The 22,588-nt window shown below is 41.3% G+C and overlaps 2 protein-coding genes across 3 annotated transcripts; one reads left to right on the top strand and one right to left on the bottom strand.

Moving 5' to 3' along the window:
* Nucleotides 1-84: 84 nt before the first annotated feature.
* On the bottom strand, nt 85-11,351 carry LOC125298992. 2 transcript variants are annotated; one of them, XM_048250005.1, is made up of 6 exons: nt 11,079-11,270; nt 5,973-6,036; nt 3,345-3,406; nt 2,942-3,247; nt 2,157-2,489; nt 85-1,890 (listed from the first exon to the last, which is right to left on the bottom strand). In XM_048250005.1, the coding sequence occupies exons 3-6, from the start codon at nt 3,391-3,393 to the stop codon at nt 1,667-1,669; spliced, it is 912 nt and encodes a 303-aa protein (XP_048105962.1). In that variant the 5' UTR covers nt 3,394-3,406; nt 5,973-6,036; nt 11,079-11,270; the 3' UTR covers nt 85-1,666. The 2 variants fall into 2 exon arrangements, with proteins under 2 accessions (XP_048105962.1, XP_048105961.1); XM_048250004.1 differs by lacking the exon at nt 5,973-6,036 and having other exon boundaries at nt 11,079-11,351.
* Nucleotides 11,352-11,353: 2 nt separating this feature from the next.
* rars2 (arginyl-tRNA synthetase 2, mitochondrial) lies at nt 11,354-21,820 on the top strand. Its single transcript, XM_048249998.1, has 20 exons — nt 11,354-11,496; nt 11,683-11,756; nt 12,046-12,148; nt 12,639-12,722; nt 12,903-13,000; nt 13,546-13,601; nt 14,426-14,509; nt 14,699-14,775; nt 15,187-15,345; nt 15,917-16,023; nt 16,335-16,430; nt 16,610-16,670; nt 16,763-16,839; nt 17,206-17,330; nt 17,530-17,597; nt 18,341-18,450; nt 18,810-18,905; nt 19,264-19,338; nt 19,528-19,591; nt 21,698-21,820. Exons 1-20 carry the CDS (start codon nt 11,461-11,463, stop codon nt 21,782-21,784), a joined length of 1,737 nt encoding a protein of 578 aa, XP_048105955.1. The 5' UTR covers nt 11,354-11,460; the 3' UTR covers nt 21,785-21,820.
* Nucleotides 21,821-22,588: the final 768 nt, after the last annotated feature.

The following is a 22,588-nucleotide window of genomic DNA, read 5'->3' as shown; positions in this document are numbered from 1 at the left end:
CGTCGACATGTGAATACATTGAGCCAATCATATGGTGTGTTGTGAAGACATCGTGCCAATCATGTGTTGTGATCTCGCCGCTGGAGCAAGATTGGTGTCGTGAAGCCTTGCGCACGCGCAGTTCGACCCAAAGACTGTGCCCGTTGAGTGCCCATAAAACGTTGGTATATGGCCGCTGAGTGGAGTGACTTGCCTAAAAGGACTTTGGCGTAACTACCAATGGTGCAGTGGTGCAGGCACGGATGGGGGCCCCCTCCCGTCAGTATTCGGGCCCAACATGCAACATCGTAATTAAGATGAAATTACGTCGGCAACTCTCGGATGTCAATATTTTTCTCACAATTCATAATTTTGAGGGATTGACAGCTATTTATACCACTCTCGTGCCCTATAATTGTTAAGTCATGATGACCCTATTTGTATATGTAATTTTGCATTGTGTTTACTTTCAGATGTTACAACATAAGCTACAATATGAGTTAGAAGTAAAAACCTGCAACTTATTAAATTTCTTTATTCATTGTCAATTTTTACAAATGATCAAGGCCTGCTGGGAATGGGGAAATGTGTTTACACATTTCTTACTTCCTGTCATTCGGGATTACATTATGTTGTGAAGCTACTTCTGGATGTGTTGTAGCTTAGTTATAATAATCAGCAATGCAATCACCAATTAGTAAACATACAAGTGGTACACAGAGGAGAAAAGAAAGACAAGAACTGGAGGAGACTAAATCCAAATGATTGAAATTTAAAAACTATTCAAACACCTTGCTGCTGGCGTTAAGTCCTACCTAAGGAGTAGGCTAGCATGGGACTTGAACAATTGAATGGATTGGCCATACTCGCCATAGAGAACAACAGAGCCAGGCAGTTGGGTTTCAACAATACAGTATATCATCAATGACTTTGCTGGCCCATAGATTGAACTTCTAATGGGTTACTTACAGGTTGCTTTTTTATGGAGTAGGCATATGTGAGGTACTCTTTCTGTGACCTGTTTGTGGAAGGCTATCTGACCGCAGCGACACACTGATATAGGCTAAAATAAGCAATTGTGTGATTATATATTGTGTAGGCGCCACCGCGTTGCTGTTGCTGTGTTTTCCTTGATGCTTTTCTTGATGGCTATTTAATTGTTCTATGGCTATACGTTATCTGTGTTTCGGTTTCGGAAGTTGGGGGAATTCAGAGATAGTAGCACGATGATTAGTCAGGTAGCCACTGTCTGTCACATTCTGATCATGTTGGCGAATCATCTCATTCAATTTTGTGTGCGGGTGTGTGTGTGTTTGTGTCGCAGGGGGTTGGGGTGGTGTTGGAGGGGGGGCCCAATGAAAATGCTTGCACCGGGGCCCAGCACAGCTACGTTACGCCACTGGTAGCCACTCGCACCACTGGGAGTAATTGCCGGACCGGCACACTACCACCTTAGTAACTTTAAAATGAGCAGGTCCAGATTACACAGCAAGACAACAGTTCAGGACAACATAAGACGATACACACAGCCATCCACAGCTCTGACATGGATGCTGGCAGCAGAAAGGCACTTGAGCCTTTGAAGGGCTGTCCAATGAGCCCCAAGCAGGAACTCCACTTTCCGCCAATCACAATAGTTACCGCCGTAACAATAGTGAGAAGGGCAAAGTTCAGCTTCTTACATGTCTTACTCAAAATTGGGACAGACTGAGGAGACATCCTTTAAATCCCTCAGAGGAGTGGAGCTTCTGTCATCATTTTGTACAGGCACAGACATTCTGGGAACCTCTGGACATCTAAAATAACTTGGGATGCCTTTGCACAGGCAGTAATCGATGGCCAGTAAACTGATTGTACAAGCTAAGATTACCAAGGAACTAAGAACTACACAGAACCAAGACTTTGTCTCTCCTGCAAGAGAATAAAAACAATGACAATTCGGGAATTAATATCAGAAGACACCTTTATAATACATAACATTCCATTACAATATTATATGTTTATAATAACTTATAATTCAATATATCATAACAGCAAAAAACATTGTGATGACTTGAGTTACAAAAATGAGGCATAACGTCAAAGGTACAGACATTGTAGAGTTGGTATTATGAACCCTACGACAACAAAGAATAGCAATTGTAATAAAAAAATGACTGGCAAAATAATAAACTTACCTTGTACATTGAGCCTTACTGAATTTGGACCCCCTTTGAAATCATCGGTTTTTCCTGTGTCCGAATACTGGCATACGTATACTCCTTGATCAGATGGAAGGGCATCGACGATGTGAAGGGAGAGGTCACCATTCTCGTAGCCATTTTTAGAAACTGACACTCTGTTCTCCAGCATGCGGCCATAAGTGAACGTTCCATTCTTAAGCAACAGTACCATCTCCCCATTCCTCTCCCACAAAATATAGGCCGTTTTGTGGTCTTTGTTTTTTTTCATGGCCGCATAGCAAGGTAGGGTGGCATTGTTTCCAGTGGATACGTTCACATCAACAGGTACTGAGAGTCAGAGGGAAAACATACACCAGCATGAGTATTGTTAAGATTTTCAGATAAATGCAAATACAAATTGATTAAATAGATTATGCATCATGGATGTTGAATGCAACAATCAGAACAGCATTTTACAAAATATGCCAAACATCTTAAAACCTCAACAATCAAATTTACTCAAGTAGTAAAGTCTTCTCAAATAGTACTAGCACATGTCCTATTTGGTAGAATTATTTTGACTTTGTAATTGTAACAAATTGAATTACTTTCACACAAGCTGACAAGATATACAGGACCTGTTCAATATTTATCTACTCATTTCGATAGAGCTGGATAATCACTGGTGACATTTGTTGGCTTTATCAATATAAGTTAGTACACACACACACACACACACACACACACACACACACACACACTAGTCTGTCCAAAGAACTGTGCATGCAGGAAATACTCACCCAAAACCTGAAGCGTATAATCACAATATCGGTCACCACATTTGCCTTCATAGTGACCCTGATCATTGAACTTTAGTAAACCGATGATGAGACCAAGAGTACGGTTGCCATGAAAGCTTTCATTTGAAACCCTGACTCTGTTTTCAAACCCCTTTCCTGTTTGGCAATCTCCTCTCTCACACCTGATCACCGGGCCAGTATCCAACAATGTCCATGTCAATGTGTCATTGCAGAACAGATTGCAGGGGAGGGTAATGGTCTCATGTACTATGCCACTTTTTCTCACACCGATTACAGGCAGGCACACTATAGGAGAAGAGGCAAGAAATTGTATTTTAGTTAGTCATCTAGTTAGGTGAATAATTACAAAATTATCATTATTTTTTTATCAATATGAACTTACTCCACAAGGTGAAGACGTATACGAGCATAAACACTGCATTTCCCTTCATGGTTCTTGCAAACCTAAGACATTGATTCAGATAATTGATAAAAGTCAGAAAAGGATATGAAGACTCGGTGTTTCTCACATAATTTAAATTCTATTTGTGGTGGTAGGGTTGCAGAATTAACATGAATTAGATAAAGGTTTTTAACAAATTAATGCAGCAGGGTTATGATGCTAACCAGATTCAAGCAAAATTTTGCCAGTCATCTTCTATGCCTTGCAGGATTGTTAATGTTTTCTTTAAACATGCATGTACTGTAGGTTCGTTGAGAGACAGAGAGACAAGGAGAGGCTGCGCAAAGTTGCACATAGCTCGACAATGAAAGAATTCCATCCAATTTAAATAGTACAACATGGAAATGATATTGTGGTGGACCGCCACAAATAAGTCAATGTATGGGAAACACTGGAGGACTACTTGCCAAAAGCAGACACCTGGTGATGCAATGAATATGTAGAGGCCTAGACCTATAATAACAGATCTAAGCTGAGAATTTCCAAGTCGCACTGGATGCTCGACATCACAAGATGGCCAACTTGGATATGATTGGATATCCAACCATGGCTTTCTACAGGTCGCAGGGAGAGGCTACTCAATGAATTTCTTCTCGGTGTCTGGTGAGAGATAACATCTGTGGGACCTGACTGTGAGATTTTGAGTGTTAGTTGAGCTGAAATGTCATCTGACGTCTGGATGTCGACGTAGTGATGCTAGCTAACTAACTAGCTATCCACTAACGTCAACCATCAACAGACGTCAACGCACAAGCTGTGTCAGGATTTCACCTTGAGAAGTTGCTGGTATGAACTTTTACATCGTCTGCCAAGGGAACTCAACTCACCGTCTGCCACCGCCTGCCAACTTTCACACCTCTGCCATCTAGCTGCAGGCCTACGTTTAAGCCACTGGACTGTCCAGGAGCAACGTCACGGGAACATCATGCAAGCGGCTTTTTATTCACCATGCCGAGAGAGAAGAGAGCCGCCCACCGCGCGGCCACTGCCCCCTAATCTGCTGGCTGATCTGCTCACCGGGCGAAAGGGGACTTGTGGACTAAACTGCTGGCGAAGTACGATCACCTGCCTGTGGTCTTATTGAGTGTTTTTTGTTTGTCTTTATCTTTGTCTGCATGAGCGCTGAGTCCGTTTGTTTTATATCTGGTCTTGTTCTGTAAGCCTACTGTCTTTGTAAAGACAGGCTTGCTATACGGTCACTGTCTATTTGTCTGTCTGTTTATTTGTGTAGCCTATGTCTTGGTGTGAGGTCACAGGTACGCTGGCGATTACGCCGCTCTGTCCGGCACCTGTCTTGTGTCTTATGTAAATTGTTTGTTTATGTCTTGATGTCACGGGTACGCTGGCGACTACGCCGCTCCGTCCAGCATTGTTTGTCTTTATGTGTCAATGTCTTGTGTGTGGAGCGCTTTGGATTGTACTAAGTACATGTTAAATGAACTTTATAAATAAAAATGACTTGACTTGAATTTCCATGATACATAAATCAAACAATAGCTGAGGCATGGAACTGATCCATGATCTCTGGTGTGCGATAATTAGGTCCAACACCACAGTATGAGAAACATTCCCATAACATGAATTGAGCACCACCATGCTTTACTGTCTTCACAGTGTACTGTGGCTTGAATTCGGTGCATATGGGTCGTTGGACAAATTGTCTGCGGCCCCCATGCACTGAATTCAAGCCACAGTACACTGTGAAGACAGTAAAGCATGGTGGTGCTCAATTCATGTTATGGGGATGTTTCTCATTCTGTGGTGTTGGACCTATTTATCGAACACCAGAGATCATGGATCAGTTTCAATACATCAAAACATTTGAAGAGGTCATGTTGTCTTATGTTCAAGAGGATATGCCTTTGAAATGGGTGTTTCAACAAGACAATGACCCAAAACACACCAGTAAGCAAGCAAAGTCTTGGTTCCAGACTAACAAGATTGATGTTATGGAGTGGCAAGCCCGATCCCCAGACCTCAATCCTATGGAAAACTTGTGGGGTGACATCAAAGATGCTGTTTCTGAGGCAAAACCCAGAAATGCACAGGAATTGTGGAATGTAATTTAATCGTCCTGGGCAGGAATACCTGTTCACAGGTGCCAGTAGTTGGTCGACTCAATGCAACACAGATGTGAAGCAATTCTCAGAAATAATGGTAATTAGTAATTGGATATTAGTGCAGTGATTCAAAGTAAAGCAAAATCTTGAGACATTTTTCAGTTTATACAGTAAATGTTTGAGTTTGTAAAAAAAATGCAAAACACTGCTATTTCTTTGAACAGCCCAACATACCAAACATTCCTTTTCTTAATCAACTTAATCAATTTTGGTCATGTTTTGATTTGAAATTGAATGTGCAGTGTTCCCAATGCATTGATATTATGGAATTAACAGCTATTCTAAGGATTTTGAGCTTTATTCAGTTTTTTAAAACACACTGCTATTATTTTGCACATAACTGTATTTATTGCATTTTAAGTCACGTTAAACGCTCTGTCTCTGTCTCTCTCTCTCCTCTTAAGTGGCCTTGTCTGGTGAACTGTAGCAACCTCTCCAAAGCACTCACCTGCCGTTATCTCTTCCTCACTCCACGTTGTCGAACACCATTTCACCAGTCTCTCTCGGATGTTCTATTGAAAAGAAACAAGTTTTTAGGTGATGTTACTTAACTACACAAATCAACAGTTCAGATTATGGACCTCCTTAAACTGATTTTAACATTTATTTGCCAAAATACATTAATACAAATATTTCCACAGAGAATAGGTGTATATCTGGTTATTAGCTTTACTGCTTGCTTGAGTAGCCCAACTTTGTTTATTCAATGCCCATTATTTATCTCATGGTCTAAAATAAAATAAAGATTCTTAAACGGTATGTGGCTGCTCTGGAATTATTGATCGGTACATTGTACCATCTATTATATAGTATGTCATGGAAATTCTTTTTTTTTTGGCAGGGAAAAGTCATTTTTTACATCTGACTTACAGTGGTAACATCATGGACTTCTTTACATAACTGTTGTTGTCTTTAAAGTGTCAGTACACCATCTGTTTTTTTGTGTGATGTTCCAAATGAGTTTCAAGCCTAGAGGCCTGTTGCACAAAAGCAGAATTAAGACATCCGGGATAAGTTACTGAGCTGCGCTCAATGAATCCAAAACAAGAGCGTACAGGATTAATTGGTTGCACAACGAGCAAGCCAGGATGAGCAGACACGGATTCATCAAACCAGGTGAAACCTATCCTGGATAAGTGCGCACTCACGGCTCTCTCAAATAGACCCCGCCACCGATCACAGATTCACTGATTCACCATGGCAACTAGACATAATTTGAGCTGCTTCATTGCTTCTTCTACGGTGTGAAGTAGGTAGCGATAGCCTTTTCACAACAGCAATAAACAGCAACACCTCTGTTTAGGAGAATATTGCAACTAATGCCACGACCACCACGCGCAAAATGGCTAGGCACTCCCGTGACGTCACATTGTCGCATGACAGGTCGGGAATGGCGATATGTAAAAGTTAATTAATGATCACAAACGTTTAAATAATGACAGTGGGTCTAGTTATATGTGATAACAATGTGTAGTGGGCAGTGGAATAACTATTGGTTTCCGTTTGTGATGACTGCTGACTGAGATAAGGGATGAGATTAAATAGATGCTGGAACTTAGCCTGGTCTGAAGCAGGCTAGCTCCACAGAATAAATCGCCATGGTGATTTATACCATAACATATCCTGCTGCCCCCCATCTCGCTTTTGTGCAACTGGATCACGGATAAATTGAGCCAGGATAACCAAGATATCCCGGCTTAATCCCTTATCCTAGTTTTGTGCAATAGGCCCTAGGTCACCCATGCTTGCCTACACAAACATGCTAACATAGCCTAGTTTAAAAAATTGACTTTAGTGCTGTGCAGTATATTACAATGTCCATTCATCTACCTCCATAATGACCTATTACAATAACCATATTTCCTCTGTTGCCACAACAGATCATTAAGGCATGGAATAGGAAAGAGGAAACTGCAAACTGATGAGGAGTGTCAAATATATACTCCGAAGCTGTAGGGGGAGCTCTGCAGAGAAACCTGTTAACCAGCATGATTGCTTGTTCGGTCACAGCTGTTTTCCACAGCAAAAAAAAGCAAAACATGTGCACCATAGGGTTGCCACTTATGTCTGATAAAAAAATAAAACCCTGGACATTTCGATGACCTGACCAACCGTTTACAAGTAAAAATGTCCATTAGACCCACAAGACAAAATTGTGCTAGGAACAATTATTTAGCAACACCAAAGAGTTTTTTGTACCTTAAAACAATGTTTCCAAAATTGTTTCAGTGGTTCATTGACTTGTAACAGGATGAATGGCACTTCTGCATTCGCTTTGCAGCACTATGGGCTATAACCGCACTATAGTCCAAGCAAAGTAGCCTTTTACGACAGACTAATTGTAAAATAATTTTTTGCAGCTTAGATCATTTCTATGAGGTATCCAGAACAACATACTAAAAGGTCTGTATAATGAAAAAGTATCCATGAAAAGTAAAAAATTTTGTATTTCTTTGAAAATGAATTTGAATATGCAAATTAGCTATATACTAATCGAATATAGGCTACCCAAAATATAGGCTTATTTTTTTCTTTTACTCCTATCACAATAAAACTTTACACAATGAAAGTCTACATGAAAAGTAAAACATTTTGTATTAGAAGTTTCTTTGAAAATGAATTTGAGCACCTATAGCCACTTTTATTTAGCATGTCTCAATCAGACATGGGAAAGAATAACTTATTATGTTGAACATTTCATTTTCTTTTTTTAAGGCCTGTCAGTCTTGTCATCATCATCCTCTGCCTCACCACCCATAACGAACGACGTTGAGTATTTGTAAGGTGGACAATTAGGCTGGGAGCCAGGTCCACTGAGGATTCTCGAGGCTTACGGCAGACAGCAGACACTCACACAAGCACCAGGCCTCTCACTGAGCCAGCCCACCACGCCGGCATAGGCCGGAGGCCTTGCGAGAGGCATGGGCTGCCATCAGACCCCTGGCTTGACCACTGAGGTTTCTCGAGGCCTACGGCAGACACTCACACAAGTCCAAGCCTCTAACCGAGGCTGCCCACGACTCCAGCATAGGCCAGAGGTCTGCCCAAGGCCTAGGCTGCCGTCTGACCCCTTGCTTGACCCCTGAGGCTTTGTGAGGCCTAGGCTGCAATCTGACCACAGGACAGCCCCGAAGACCTGTCCTAGGCCCTAGGCAGCATGCAGACACCCACCCTCACCACTCTTTCCAGCCCAAGCTTAACACTTACTCCAACATATGTCCAGGCTGCCTTCTGACCACAGGGCTCCCCTCTAGACTCTAGAAAATTCGGTTTTCTCCGATTTGAGGTACAGGAACTTTGGATATAACAGCTGTGAGGCAGTGATATGATACAATAAAATGCTTGAAAATGATCACTTTTGATGACAATGTCAGGCGGACAGACATTTTTGGTCTTTTGGGGTGTGTTGAGGGTGATATTTGACAGCAAAAAGGCAGCAATCCCCAGAATCTTTTTTGCCAGTTTCCCCTATGTGTCAGGATAATGTGAGGGTTATATGCCCATTTATGTAGCTGCAGTATCCTACCTTAATATTCACAATTACATCATTCTGCCAAAAGCTTTTCACAAAAAGGTTTTTTTTTTTTGCCCCTGAAACCAAGCTGAGTTGGGGGTGGTCATTATCAACTTGTGAGGGCCCAAGGTATAATAGAAATGGAAATAATAGTGAAAAAAACAAAACATCCTGATGAGTGGACCCTTGCGCGATAAAAATCAGTTCATTTTGCCATAGAGACGGGTGTTACAACTGCTATTTTCATTTAATATATATATATATATATATATATATTTGACTGACTATATAAATGGCGCTCATGTTAACTTGAAACAGAGGGACTGAAGATATGAATGGCATGTGATTGAAGTCCACACGCTCAAATTTCACGAAGCAAACTTAAATAAACAGTTGCGGTTTAAAAAATAAATAAAAAAATCGCGATGCTGTGCCCATATAAGGAGATTCGGTATCTTGAGATTGTCCCTATGGAAAAATAACTCTTAGAATTATCACACCTGTTAAACTCTCGCGGGGACAACGAAATAAATGCAAACGTTTTGCTGTACATACTTTTGTCCTCTGCCTTCGAGTGGATACGTGAAGGCGGAACACTTTGATTTTTGCTAACCCAAAGCTAACTTGCGATGCAACTTGCCATTAAGTTATTCGCAAGTTAGCTCCTGGGTATCTAACGGATAATGGATAAGGGATTAAGCTGGGATTTTTATGTTATCCTGGATGAATTTAGCCTTGACTTGGTTTCACAAAAGAGATGGCACATAAATTACCATGGGGATTTATTCTCTGCACCTAGCCTGGTCCCGACCAGGAGAACAGCCAAGCTAAGTTAATTCTAATGGTAATTATGTGGTCTTATTGGTTCAGCTAGCTGTCATTCACATCAGACCTCCGTGCTAATTTTAAGGAGCTTTATTCCATTTATAAACTATTTGCTAAATGTATTTGCTCGCAAAACAAAACAGATTGTCTGCCTACTACCATATGGATATTATTTTAATTGTGATCGCCTTGTAATTATTAACATATGCCTAGGTACTCATTGTTTATTTTATTGATAGACTTTGATGAATAGCCTACTGTAGTTGATTGGAAGTGGAGGGGCAAGTTTTCGAAGGTATTTTCAACTATAATATTAAGGTATATCATACTATGTGCATCTTTGCAGTGGCAAGCGCTTTCTTCATGATGTTGCGTGCCGAGACAAGGAAGCACTCACAAGTGGGTGCATATGCATATATATACGTACATGTATATACGTAAATTTGCATTCAGTTGGTCTACCACGCCTACTTCTGCTGTTTTACAGAAATAGCCATGATTCCCCATTCCAAAAAGGATAACTTTACTTCATTGTTAGTCTATATCAACCGTGGGCACTTTGGAGCAGAAACGAGAACACATCCTGAATTACTTACATCTGGCTTGACATAGTCGCTCCTACTCTACTCATCCTGGATTGGCATTAGTGAAACGAGTGGAGCTAGGATGACCAGACAACGCTATGTCAAACTTCGCTTTATCACTTATCTTGGATGTCTTAATTCTGCCTTAGTGAAATACCCCTCGGAAATCTCAGTATCTACTCGAAGACAGAGGACAAAGGTGTGCTTAGGAAAACATCTCCATTTCAGATTTTTTTGTCTCCGCGGGAGTTTAAAGGGTGAGTTGGGGGTGATAGTTCCAAATCCCCACGTTATTTTCCTATTTGCTCGAAGCGACATATCTAAGATTTTCAAGGAACTCACAGGAATGATAACGTTACATCAGAGCCCGTCTACGGACATTAGACATTCTCTGGTTACATTAACTTTGGGTTCTAGTCCATAAAATGGCTAGCTGCTACTGCTAACGGCACTCGCGAAAAACACGCCGACTTAACTGGTTGCACAGAATGAAAACACACACATGATGAATAAACTCATATTTGTCAAAGCAATTATTGTTTCGGTATAACGGCATGCATGTTAAAACACTCGATAACATTTTATTTCGGTCGAAACCACACGTGACATTAAATGTCAAATTCTCTCTTACCTGTCTGAATTCAGTGTCTCTGTTTTAACCGGCTTGGTCCGCTTGAATCTTGCTGTAATGTTTCCTCTTCTGGCGGTGGGCAAACTTTGATCACGCCCATAACAGAGTCTCACGCCCAGCTCGTCTTCATAGACATTCTCTGCCCATCCCAAAACAGAACACTTTTGCTGCACACTTTGCATACTCTCACACAAAGATTCTAGCGCGTAGTCTTTGCTCTCACATAGCCATGTGCTGTGCTCATGTGATCAGTGAACGCTTACATCACGTGGGTTAAGAGGAAGTGCTTGCTGAATGTCAACCATTCCAAGAAGCATGTAGCCTGCTGACCTGTGTTTTCTTCTCATTTCACCTGGTTCGATCAGTATTCAGTTGCAGCTCTATGGCTTGTTTTTTCAGGAGAAAGATTGCTACTCAGGTATGGCTGATCTATTGTTCTATCCACTTCGAACGTAAAAATAAAAGTCAGTGTAATCAGCTTCAGAGATTGCAAAAAAAAACACTTAGGCTAGTTAACAATATTGTTTTGATGGATACGCTTGAATTGATTATCAATTATTGACCGTTTGAGGCTCAGCTTTTACTAATAACACTGTTTTTACAGCTGTCGAGGATATTTGGACATAAGGAGGATGTCTTCATACCAGCTATCTCTGCTATTCCAGTTTCAAAGAAACAGTTAAGTCTCTCTCTCTCTCTCTCTCTCTCTCTCTCTCTCTCTCTCTCTCTCTCTGTCTGTCTGTCTGTCTGTGTTTGTACCCACTTCATTGTCAGCAATGATGAGATGGTAATATCACCAAAGGCTTGAATGATCATTAATGGATTGAATGCTCTGAATCACTGTAGTAGTGCCCACTGGAGTTTGTGAAGGCCTTGTCATAATGGAATATGATGCATTTGCTGAAGCACTGGCATGCATAAGATGGATGTTGGCTTGACTGTGTCTTCCTCTGGTTGATTATTATAGGATAAGTCCCGACCTCAAGCTGTCTGTGAGTTCTCTTGTGAGTAATGGCTTCCTCTCTTCTGACGGGGACTTCAAGACAACGACAGAGTCGCTGGCAAGACAGGTGTGAAACCCCAGTGAGATCAGTTTGTCAGGCATAACTGTCAAATCTTTATGTGGAGGATTTTATTCAGATTAATTCATGCCATAGATTAAAGGTGCAGTCAGCGATTGTATGCATTTTCAAGCCCACACAGTTTTTTGTCACATTTAGCGAACATCTCCTCACAATGTGCTAGCTGCCCATCCCGTTAGTAGACTGTCTCTGTAGGCAGCCCAGGCTCCAAAAACAATGGAAATAAACAAAGTGGAAGCAGCCTGTCCCCCAAATAAGATACGACACACTATGTGGAGTTTCTCTGGGATTATTGAAGAGAGAGGTGAACTACCTCTCTGGTGTGTTTAGTTTGGTCCTTTGGTTATTTTGGATTTAAATCTAAACATAAACAAACGCGATGTCATGCGCAATCGCTGATTGTACCTGTAACAGTTCAATCATAAATTTCAATCTGCATGCGTGTTCATATTTATTCACTGTTTACATTCTCTTTCAGTTAAAGGCAGATGAAGTGATCGAAGAAGTCATCCCTTCCCGTGGTGGAATACATTTCAGAATAAATAAAATAATACTCGCTAAGGTAAATGTTGTACTTTGTCATTGGAGCCCTTGAAGTTACATCTTGTACTTGTCTTTTTGTTCTTTCCGAAATCTCATCCTGTAAATAACATGCATTGAACAAAGTTATTTTTGCTTTTGTTGTAGTTTAGGTTGGTATTAGTTTCATATATGACCATATTTCCTTTCATTGTGTTTATAGAAACTATTAGAACAACTTCATAAGGATCCCCAGAGGTTTGGAGTCCAGAGTGAGATTTTCAGAGGCGTCCATGGGAGAAAAACACTAGTGGAGTTCAGGTCTGCCTTCCTATCTCCACACCTGTTCGAGGGCAGAATATATCCCTCATATTTTCGTGATTTTGAAACCTTATTTAAAAACAGAGTAGCTGCACACTCTGATCTCTTGATAAATTGGCTGTGCGCCAAAACATTGGTCATTAATAAAGTTATCAAGTGATTAGAGTGTGTGGCAACTGTTTTTAAGTTGATAACCTCCTGGCCAGCATCTCTATTTGGGTGTACATTCCTCCTCCACATTTGTTTTGAAGCTTTGAGATTTTTTTATGAGTGGGTTAATGACACCCTTTTCAATGATGTGACAATCTCAAAACACATATTTATTTTTGCTTTATAAAGACTAAGCTCATTGAGTAAACTGTATGTACTAGGCCTAAAATAGGAGACACATCCGCATGATAAAGGAAGCAGTGTTGTACTATTCTCGTCCTCTTTTCGTCCATCTACACTTTTTTATTAAATACTTGCACCTTTGGAAAATACATTCATGTACAGTATGCAGATTCTCCTATCTACCTGTGAAATCTTTCATTCTTGTCTTCCAGCTCTCCCAACATTGCAAAGAAGTTTCACGCAGGACACCTCCGTTCCACAATAATAGGTAATTGTCCACAGTGATCAAGTTTCACTTTATTTATCCTTAGAAAGGAAATTTAGTGTGCAGCAGGATGTCTAAAACACATACACAGTAAAAGCACCGGCAGATGCCAACAACATTGACAACACAGCACAGGACACACAACAACAATGGAGACACTCCCTCCCCTAAAAAAAACAATGAGTGAATCCACTTGGACAGTACACAGGAACATCAGTCGTTATCAGCATGGACTAAATAAGTAAATAAATAATCACATAATGTATAAAAGATACAAGAAATCAGTCAGGTGAATTCAGGTTCCTGATAGCCACAGGAATAAAAGAGTCCCTGGCACGTCTAGTTCTCAATAGAGGTAACCTAAAATGGCAACCTGAGGGGAGCAGATTAAACTCCCCAAAAAGTGGGTGATCAGGGCAGTTTAAAATTTGGTTAGCCTTACCCCTGACCCTATTATCATATAAATGTTGGAGCTGTGGTAGCTGTACCCCAACCACCTTAGACACTACATTAACCAGCTTTGTTAGCTTACGCTTGCTGGTCATTGAAAGACCACTGTACCACACCAAAATACAAAATGTCAAGACTGATTCAATAAAATAAAACACCGGTAAAACAAAGTCATCAGAGTCCTGCACACAGTAAATGAGTGATGAGAGCAAGAGCAATGCTCTTGCTAGGTGAAAGGAGCACAGAATTTGTCTGTGACTGTAACTGTGATGTCTTTCTATAACCAGTAGTGGGTGTAGTTGTGGTGTGTCAAAAACCACACTTTTTTGTTGCCAACATGTCTTCAGGGTGTTTTGTGTATCTTTGGCTTCTCTTAGGAAACTTCATTTCCAACCTGAAAGTGGCCTTGGGGAATGAAGTCATCAGGGTGAATTATTTAGGAGACTGGGGAATGCAGTTTGGTAAGTCAGTTCACATACAGTTTATACTGTCAATATGTGGATAGCCTACTGTATGTACGTAACAGTAGGCATTTGTTTTAAAGTGATACACCATGTTTGCCCCCCCTACACATCAATTTGTTAATGAAGAAATATTGAACCAAAAATGCTGTAACATTGTTTTAAAGGTCAATATTTTTTTGTTTTCAGGATTGCTGGGAGCTGGCTTTCAGCGTTTGGGATCTCAGGACAAACTCAGAGATAATCCCTTACAACACCTTTTCGATGTGAGTTCTCGGCCCACAAAGAGTTCCATTGCATTACCTTTATTCAGTATCAAACTAATCTCTCTCTGTGTAGAGTGCTGCTTATGGCCACCTTACACCAAAAAACAAGATTTGGGAAAGATTCTTGAAAAATTGTAGTCTTTTAACTAATGACCCCCTTTCAAGCTTTACTCAAAAGACTCCAATCTTTCAAGAATCTTTCCCAAATCTTGTCAAAGTTGTTTGGTGTAAGGAGGCCATTAGTGTAGTGTCACATCAGCACAGCTTTACCATGCTAATTTCAACCAAAATGAAAATGTTACTCTTCAGTGTAGCCCTGATACATTGAATCCATTTTGATTTTAATTGGTTTATGATTAGCATGGTGTCAAGTTTAGCTCATTCTCTGATTATTTTTTCACTGTCACACAGGTGTACGTCCATATTAACAGGGAGGCTGAGAACGATGAGTCCATCCAGGAGGCTGCACGAGAATTCTTCAGGCGTCTAGAAGATGGGGATGAACAGTCTTTGTCACTATGGAAACAGTTTCGTGAAATTACGGTGGACGAGTACAAACGTATTTACAAGGTAACGTCAGAAAGAGTTTAAAAGCATCATGTTGACTGACCACCATACCACTTCCCATCAATACCAGGGAATGGCAGTTCTAACAGGGAGGCTACGCTGGGCATGTTACTGAGGTGTTCCATTCACAATGCATCTGCTGCAGCGCATACGTTCAAAAAGATAGACCAGTCTTCTAAAACAGTTTTTACGTGTCGTGAACAAAACGCTGCAGTTACGTGTCCGGTGTAGCCTCCCTTTTTGCCAGTTGTCATTTAGTCATGTTTGCGTTTGCACACATTTGAAATTTGAGTAAAAAAGTTACATTATTTAACATGTCAGTGCATGGTATATGATATTTTAATGTTATATTATCAGTGTAGCATTGTGAGACATATCATATATCATCGTATATCACACGTAGGCCTAAAGGATGTCACAAGCTTGTTTTGAGTCAAAAAGTTGTCTTGGCCTATTTTTGCATGATCATTTAGTTTACAGATCCAGCAGTCAGCCAGGAGTGAATATGTGAAGTAAAAATGAACTGGGTGAAAAATGTTAATGTGTGCTGTCTGCACTTTTGACCACTGGTCAGCGGTTAGGTGTTCACTTCGACCACTACAGCGGGGAGTCCTTTCACCAGAGCAAAACACAGGATGTGCTGCAGCAACTCAGGGACCTCGGCCTGCTGAAAGTCACAGAGTACGTCATCATAGCAGACATTTATGGTGTGTGTTTGTGTGTGTGTACGTGTGTGTGTGTACATGTGTGTGTGTGTGTGGGGTTTGCCCTGTGTCTCTTTACCCATGTTGTATGCTTTAGAGGGCAAGTTACGTTATTTTGGCAAAGAGGTCCTGATCAATATTCTTGTCTAGACAAACGATATAAAGAAAGACCGATGTGTGCACAGCACATGTGATTATTTTGATTTAGTCTTGTGTCTACTATCACCCCACTGAGACCGGTCTGAAGCTGTCACCCAGGTTTACAGTGAGTTGTCCCCTGGTTTGTAGGAAAGGGACTGGTGTCGTGGACGTCTCCCCAACAGGCGACATGTCAAACTATGCCATAGTTCAGCGTAGCGATGGCACCTCACTCTATATCACAAGGTATATCAGCTATCCTTTACATGATCCTATCTTTACAGTCACCATTTCTGCTGCTCATATCAGTGACCAATGACCACTGTAAGCAAAGTAGTATCAAAATTGTGAGTAATGTTTTTACTAGTTATTATTTCATGAAACCTGTTTAACTTTAAGTCTGTAACCGATGACCATGTTTTCAGAGATATTGCTGCTGCATTAGACAGGAAAGAAAAATATGACTTCGATGACATGATCTATGTGGTAAGACATCTCTAATTTTTAGATTACCCAGATTGTCAAAGTTGCTCCAGTTATGCAGCGCTTAAAACCCTCTCCTTTTCTCCTCCCTAAAGACGGACAAAAGTCAAGGCGTTCATTTCCGGCAGCTCTTCCAGATCCTTCTGGCCATGCAGCATCCATGGGCCGAGAGGTATCTGATCACACACTCTATGCACTCTCTAGCCAAACAGATTCCACACATAAGGCTTATAACAGAGGAAAAACGAGATGATATCTACAAAGTTCAGTCTGTCTTTTAGTTTGGACTTCAAACGGTCAACAGGTTAACAGTGTCAACACCAGAGAGTATTTGTCCTTTAAAAACACAGTCAGTCTTTAGAATGTTAAAAGTATCATTAGAAACTGGCTTACTTCTCTGAAAACCAAGACCTAAGTAACCGAAACATGTTGCTTTTAGTAAGTGCTCTGTCATGTCCATGTACTAACCTCATGGGATTTAGTCCCATCAGTGTGTTGTGTTTGGTCGCCGGATGATGGCTATCTGCGTTTGCTGCAGGTGTCGCCACGTGCCCTTCGGCCTTGTCCAGGGCATGAGCACGCGGCGGGGGGAGGTGGTGTTTCTGGAGGACGTGCTGGACGAAGCACGGAACCGGATGCTGAGGAACATGAGCCAGAGCAGAAGTACGAAACACACACACACACACACATTATGCATTCAGAAATACTCTCATACAAAACCACAAGATGCTAAGTTTTGGAGTCAGGAGTGCTTACTTGCACTTACACAGGCAGTGATTTACAACCAAGAGTCATTTGGGCTGTAAGAATCTTGAGGACTAGTGAGCCACATATTCTCACGCTGTCTTTCACCCTCTTTCAGCTACTAAAGACCTGGATGACCCTGAGGACACTGCTGAGAAAGTGGGAATCAGTGCTCTCATAGTTCAGGTAGGGTGTGTTTCCTCTGTCCTAGTCCAGAACAAGTAGCCTGAGTGAACCCAGATGAAGTTGTGATCGCATTTGAGTTTGCTTTACAGGTCCATCTGGTGACCTACCCATTCAAGCCGATTTCCAAATCGCCAAAAACCCAGGAACCAATCACAACCGCTTATCGGCATGCTTTATATAACTGCAGAGGAGTAGAGTTAGCAGTGTGTTGAACACTACCAATGACTGCACTCATGGCATAAGCGTTGAACAACACAGGTGTGTGTTTTCTTTGGAACAGAGTGAACACCTGCATTTAAAACCTTCAGTTATGGGGGCGCTTTAGCTACAGCACCCGTACCACATTTGGGTCCACGGAGACCTGGGTTCAAGTCTGGGTGACCCGGGTCATTTCCTGATCCCACCCCATCTCCCTTCCTGTCACTCACTTCACTGTCCTATCCAATTAAAGACCTAAAAAGCCCCCCCCCCCCCCAAACAAACACTTCATTTACAACAAAGATGTATTTGTTTCACTGCTGGTTATGGAAATCGGAAGTGAACGAAGCATGGTGGTGTTATCCAGGCTACAAAAGTAGCCAAAATTTAGTACAAATGCATCTATTTACATAGTACCTTTAACAGTGTCCATATGATTCATTGGAATTTGTCTTGTCTTGCATTAGTATGTTAATGACTGTGGACACTGTTGCCTGAGAGTAACTGATTGTGGTTGTGTGTTGCCCACTGACATTTCCCCTCAGGACTTTAAGGGCCCCGTCACGTCCGATTACAAGTTTGACTGGGACCGAGTGCTACAGTCACAGGGGGACACGGGGGTTTTCCTGCAGTACACACACGCACGCTTGCGCAGGTGAGCAGCGCTGCCTGCTGGAGTCAGCTCTGGTGCTCACACACGCGCTTGCGCTGAATGCTCAAAAAGTTGAGAAATGTTCTGAAACTTTTGCTGCACCAACGGAGAGCACCCGCCAATCAAAATTACAATTATGCTGCAAGGTATACACCATAGTAAACACCCCCCATCAGTAACGCAACGCAACGCAAGCGTGTGAGAGCAGGGTAAGGGAACCCAGATGACACCAGAACACAGTCACAGTCACATACACAGAAGCCATAATATAAAAAGTTTGAAAGATCTTTTAAAAAGCTACCCCATCTATTTAATTTGATCAACATCTAACGTGTGTCTTTGTGAAACCCACTTCCCTTCAGCTTGATCCGAATGTATGACGGAGCAGAGGAGAGCAGCTGTGACCCAGTGCTTCTGCAAGATAAGAGGAGCATATTGATCTTCCAGCACCTCTTGCGGTAAGATAGTCTGAGTACAGTATGACACGTTCATTTGGGGGATATGAATGACTTTCATCTTTTTCTCCATTCTAAACCATACTGTATATTTAGAAAGGGACTCACAACTGTACACAGTGGCTGAATTAAATTATTTCATGTCAAGAAAGTACAATCTCTCACTGTATTTCTCACACCAGAGGCATTATAATGTTGAACAGGGTAAGGTCACGTGAGAAACTTAAATCTGAAGCAAATCTGAACTCTGATTGTTCAGACAGGGAACTCTGAAAGATGCAATTGATTTGGTTTGAGCTGAACCCTTGAGCTGTGTGGTGCATTATTATAACCTGAGATCACTGTTTTATTATCTGGGCAGGTATGATGAAGTGCTCCACCAGTGCGACCAAGAATTACAACCCAGATATTTGGTCAACTTCCTCATGACACTGTGGTAAGTACTTTTGTATCCAGTGCCAGACCCTATCTACAGAACATTTGTCTTAAATATTATTATAAATCAATTCATTAATTGATTGTAGTGATTACATCATTATCAATCCTTTTGCACATTGTATTTTGTTTCTATGATTTTCTTTTGTATTTAATTCAGATTTTTCCTTATGTCATTTTTTCATTTTAGCCACTTGGTGGCGTCTGCACACAAGGAATTACCCGTAAAAGGGAGCCCGTCTGCTGTGGCCCAGGTAGATTCTCACCTCATTCACCATAATCAGAACAATTCAGTTAGCTGCTAGGCAGTCATGGACAAGGTAATCAGGCTTTGGTGGAATTCTAGGAGGTAATTTCTACACAGGGATGACCCAGACATAACACCAGAGGTGCGTTCAAATTCCTTGAACAGAGGCGAATGTTCATGGCAAACATATTTGTCTGAACAGATACTGTACATTTGAACGATTTTGTGTAACATTCCCTCTCAACGGTCCAACTCTCCATCCAACTCCCAACATGTTCGCAGAGAACTACATGTACCTCTTGAAACTGCAAAAAACAGAAAACTGTTTGCAAACTTCTACAAACGTTCGCAAATTAGAACTCGCCTCAAGCTAACACTGAGTCCAGATGCAGTGGTGATCTATAGACCTTAAACATGAAAGACTAGAGAATTGCCTCTTGGTTATTTCAACAGATATTAAAATTTGCATAGTGCCTTTACTGTGAACTGTTGTGACCTGTCTGTGCTGAAGTAACTTTTCCTGTTATTATGACCGCCGCGCAGCGAAGATATTTTTATTTGTTTTTATTTTTCGCATGTCCAAATTTCCGTCAAGGATTCCCGGGACACTGAAAGACTGGGGTAGACGAAACTTGGTGGGCATGTAACCCCATATGGATAGCATGGAACCATCGTTTTTCGTTTTGATCTGTAGCCCCCCCTGCTGGACTGCACCCCCCGAAAGGAGGGTAGGGCAGACACAGTTTTCTGTGAATATCTCGAGAACCGTAAGGTTTAGGAGGACCTTTTTTTTTTTTTTTTGTATGTTGATCTCAAGGGGCCATGTCAACCCATTCCATAACCACTCATTTCATGTATAGCGCCACCTAGTTAAACACAAAAAAGTAAAAATGAGGTGTTGTAATCGCAGGTATCTGTGACCTAACATAGTCAAAACTGCACGAAATTGGAGGATCATTATGACACCCTCTGAATGCACGCTAAGTTTCGTGGAATTCCGTTCATGGAGGGCCACACAATAAATTAATTTATGTTACTATACACCAACTGGCCTGTAGATGGCATGTCAACCCATCCCATTACCACTTATTTCATGTATAGCGCCACCTAGTTAAAAATTAAAAAGCAAAAAATTAGGTCATCACAATATCTCTGGCTGACATGGTCAAAACTGCACAAAATTGAAAGTGTAGGATCATTATGACACCCTCCGAATGCATGCCAAGTTTTGTGAACTTTTTGTTCATGGGGGCCTTACAATAAAATAATTTGATGTGTACATTTAGTATTACACCAACAAGGATTCCGGGACACTGAAAGACCGGTGTGTACGAAACTTGGTGGGCATGTAACCCCACATGGATAGCATGGAACCATCGTTTTTCGTTTTGATCTGTAGCCTCCCCGCTATACTGGACCCCCCGAAAAGAGGGTAGGGCAGACACAGTTTTCTGTGAATATCTTGAGAACCGTAGGGCCTAGGATGACCAATTTTTTCCGTATGTTTGCCTCCAGGGGTCATGTTAACCCATTCCATGTGCACACATGTGCATAAACAGATACACACGCACACACATACATTCACAGTAATCATGCATTATGACACATACTCACACAGTAGACATATGCGCATGCATGCACATGCACAAACACACATACGCAGGAAAACACACACAACGCACACACACACACCCACACATAAACATAAGCGTGTACCGCACACAATTCAAGAATTTCTCAGAATTATGAACAGGCAAGATGGGGGTGGGGTTGTATAAAATTAATTTTACATGTGAAATCTATGAACTAATCATGTTTTGGTACTTGTTGTCTAGCAGATACCAGTGAGAATTGAGTGTGGACAATGCAATTTAGTGAGACAGTTAGAATCATATAGGCCTTTCAGCGTGATTTATTTTTGTGGAAAAAATGTGCTGGACTGGGCGGTGGTCATATTTTGTACCGCTCTGCGGTACATCTAGTTCCTGTTCAACTGAATGTCCTGTACCCACTTAACTTACCAGTAGCATAATAGGCCCCAATGGACTCGATGATTTGAGTTGTCTTGTCAACTCATCGGTCTCATTGTGGCGGTATTTCTCTTTCTGAACAGGCTCGGCTGCAGTTGTTTGGTGGCGCTTGCACTGTGCTGGCCAATGGCATGGCTATACTGGGGATTGTGCCTGTTGATAAAATGTGACTGGAAAAAGTGTTTTTAATAAAACAAATATATAAACCACTTTTTTGTGGGTCATATTTTCAGAAGAAACAAGGAAAAGCCAGTCACAGAGTGGTCATATGTGTATGGCTTTTGTTTTCAGATCAGTTCTCTTAAACTCTAACTGGGTCCTTGGTACTAAGATACAATATTAATTATCTCAATGGAAGTCAGAAACAAACCACCAATCTAGTTACATGTGAATCAAGCTAATAATTCCATGCACCGTCAAGGTACAAGGCATCTGATCTTATTGAGGTCATCTTGCTACACTCTAAAAAAAATTCAGTTATGAAGAAAAACATGCTTAAATCACAAACATCATGTTTGTGTTAAACATCCTGAAACTAAGATGAGGGCACTTTAAAGGGTCTCATTATATTGTGGGCAGGCCTGCTGCCTTCTACGTTTTCATTTTATTAAGTACTTATGTAGTGAACCAGCAGCATTCATTACCACTGACTCCACAAGGTCTGACTCTCACAAGCCAGTAAAGTAATCCGTATATGGTGTGGATGTATGTTTGAACCTTTAGGCATGCGGAAACATGTTTCCCATTTCATGTCTGTCAAACATAAAAGGTGTGAACCTGAGCATGGCCGTCAAACAAAGCTGCATGTCATTACAAATGTGACGAGATGCTTACAAACGTGTCATACGTGACATGACAAGTACATTTTTTCCCCCTGCCATATCTCAAGAGGAAGAGGTGGCTTGTTTAGCTCCCAAAGTCAAGCACTCTACCCACCCCCTACCCACATTCTAACAGAAGATTCTGTTCCGCAA

The sequence above is a fragment of the Alosa alosa genome, chromosome 8, assembly GCF_017589495.1.
Source record: "Alosa alosa isolate M-15738 ecotype Scorff River chromosome 8, AALO_Geno_1.1, whole genome shotgun sequence".
NCBI classification, from domain to species: Eukaryota; Metazoa; Chordata; class Actinopteri; order Clupeiformes; family Clupeidae; genus Alosa; species Alosa alosa.
Note: the sequence above shows the minus strand (reverse complement) of the source record. Positions and strands in the feature narration are given on the sequence as shown.

Bases quoted from the DNA above. Each gene is read 5' to 3' on its own strand.
- LOC125298992 (XM_048250004.1), bottom strand. From the start codon at position 11,260: ATGCAAAGTGTGCAGCAAAAGTGTTCTGTTTTGGGATGGGCAGAGAAT. The intron at 3,407-11,078 runs GTAAGAGAGAAT...TCAATGTCTTAG, and splicing joins GAGACACTGAATTCAGACAG to GTTTGCAAGAACCATGAAGG. The intron at 2,490-2,941 runs GTGAGTATTTCC...TCTGACTCTCAG, and splicing joins TTATACGCTTCAGGTTTTGG to TACCTGTTGATGTGAACGTA.
- rars2 (XM_048249998.1), top strand. From the start codon at position 11,461: ATGGCTTGTTTTTTCAGGAGAAAGATTGCTACTCAG. The intron at 15,346-15,916 runs GTAACGTCAGAA...ACCACTGGTCAG, and splicing joins AGTACAAACGTATTTACAAG to CGGTTAGGTGTTCACTTCGA. The intron at 19,339-19,527 runs GTAAGTACTTTT...TTTTCATTTTAG, and splicing joins AACTTCCTCATGACACTGTG to CCACTTGGTGGCGTCTGCAC.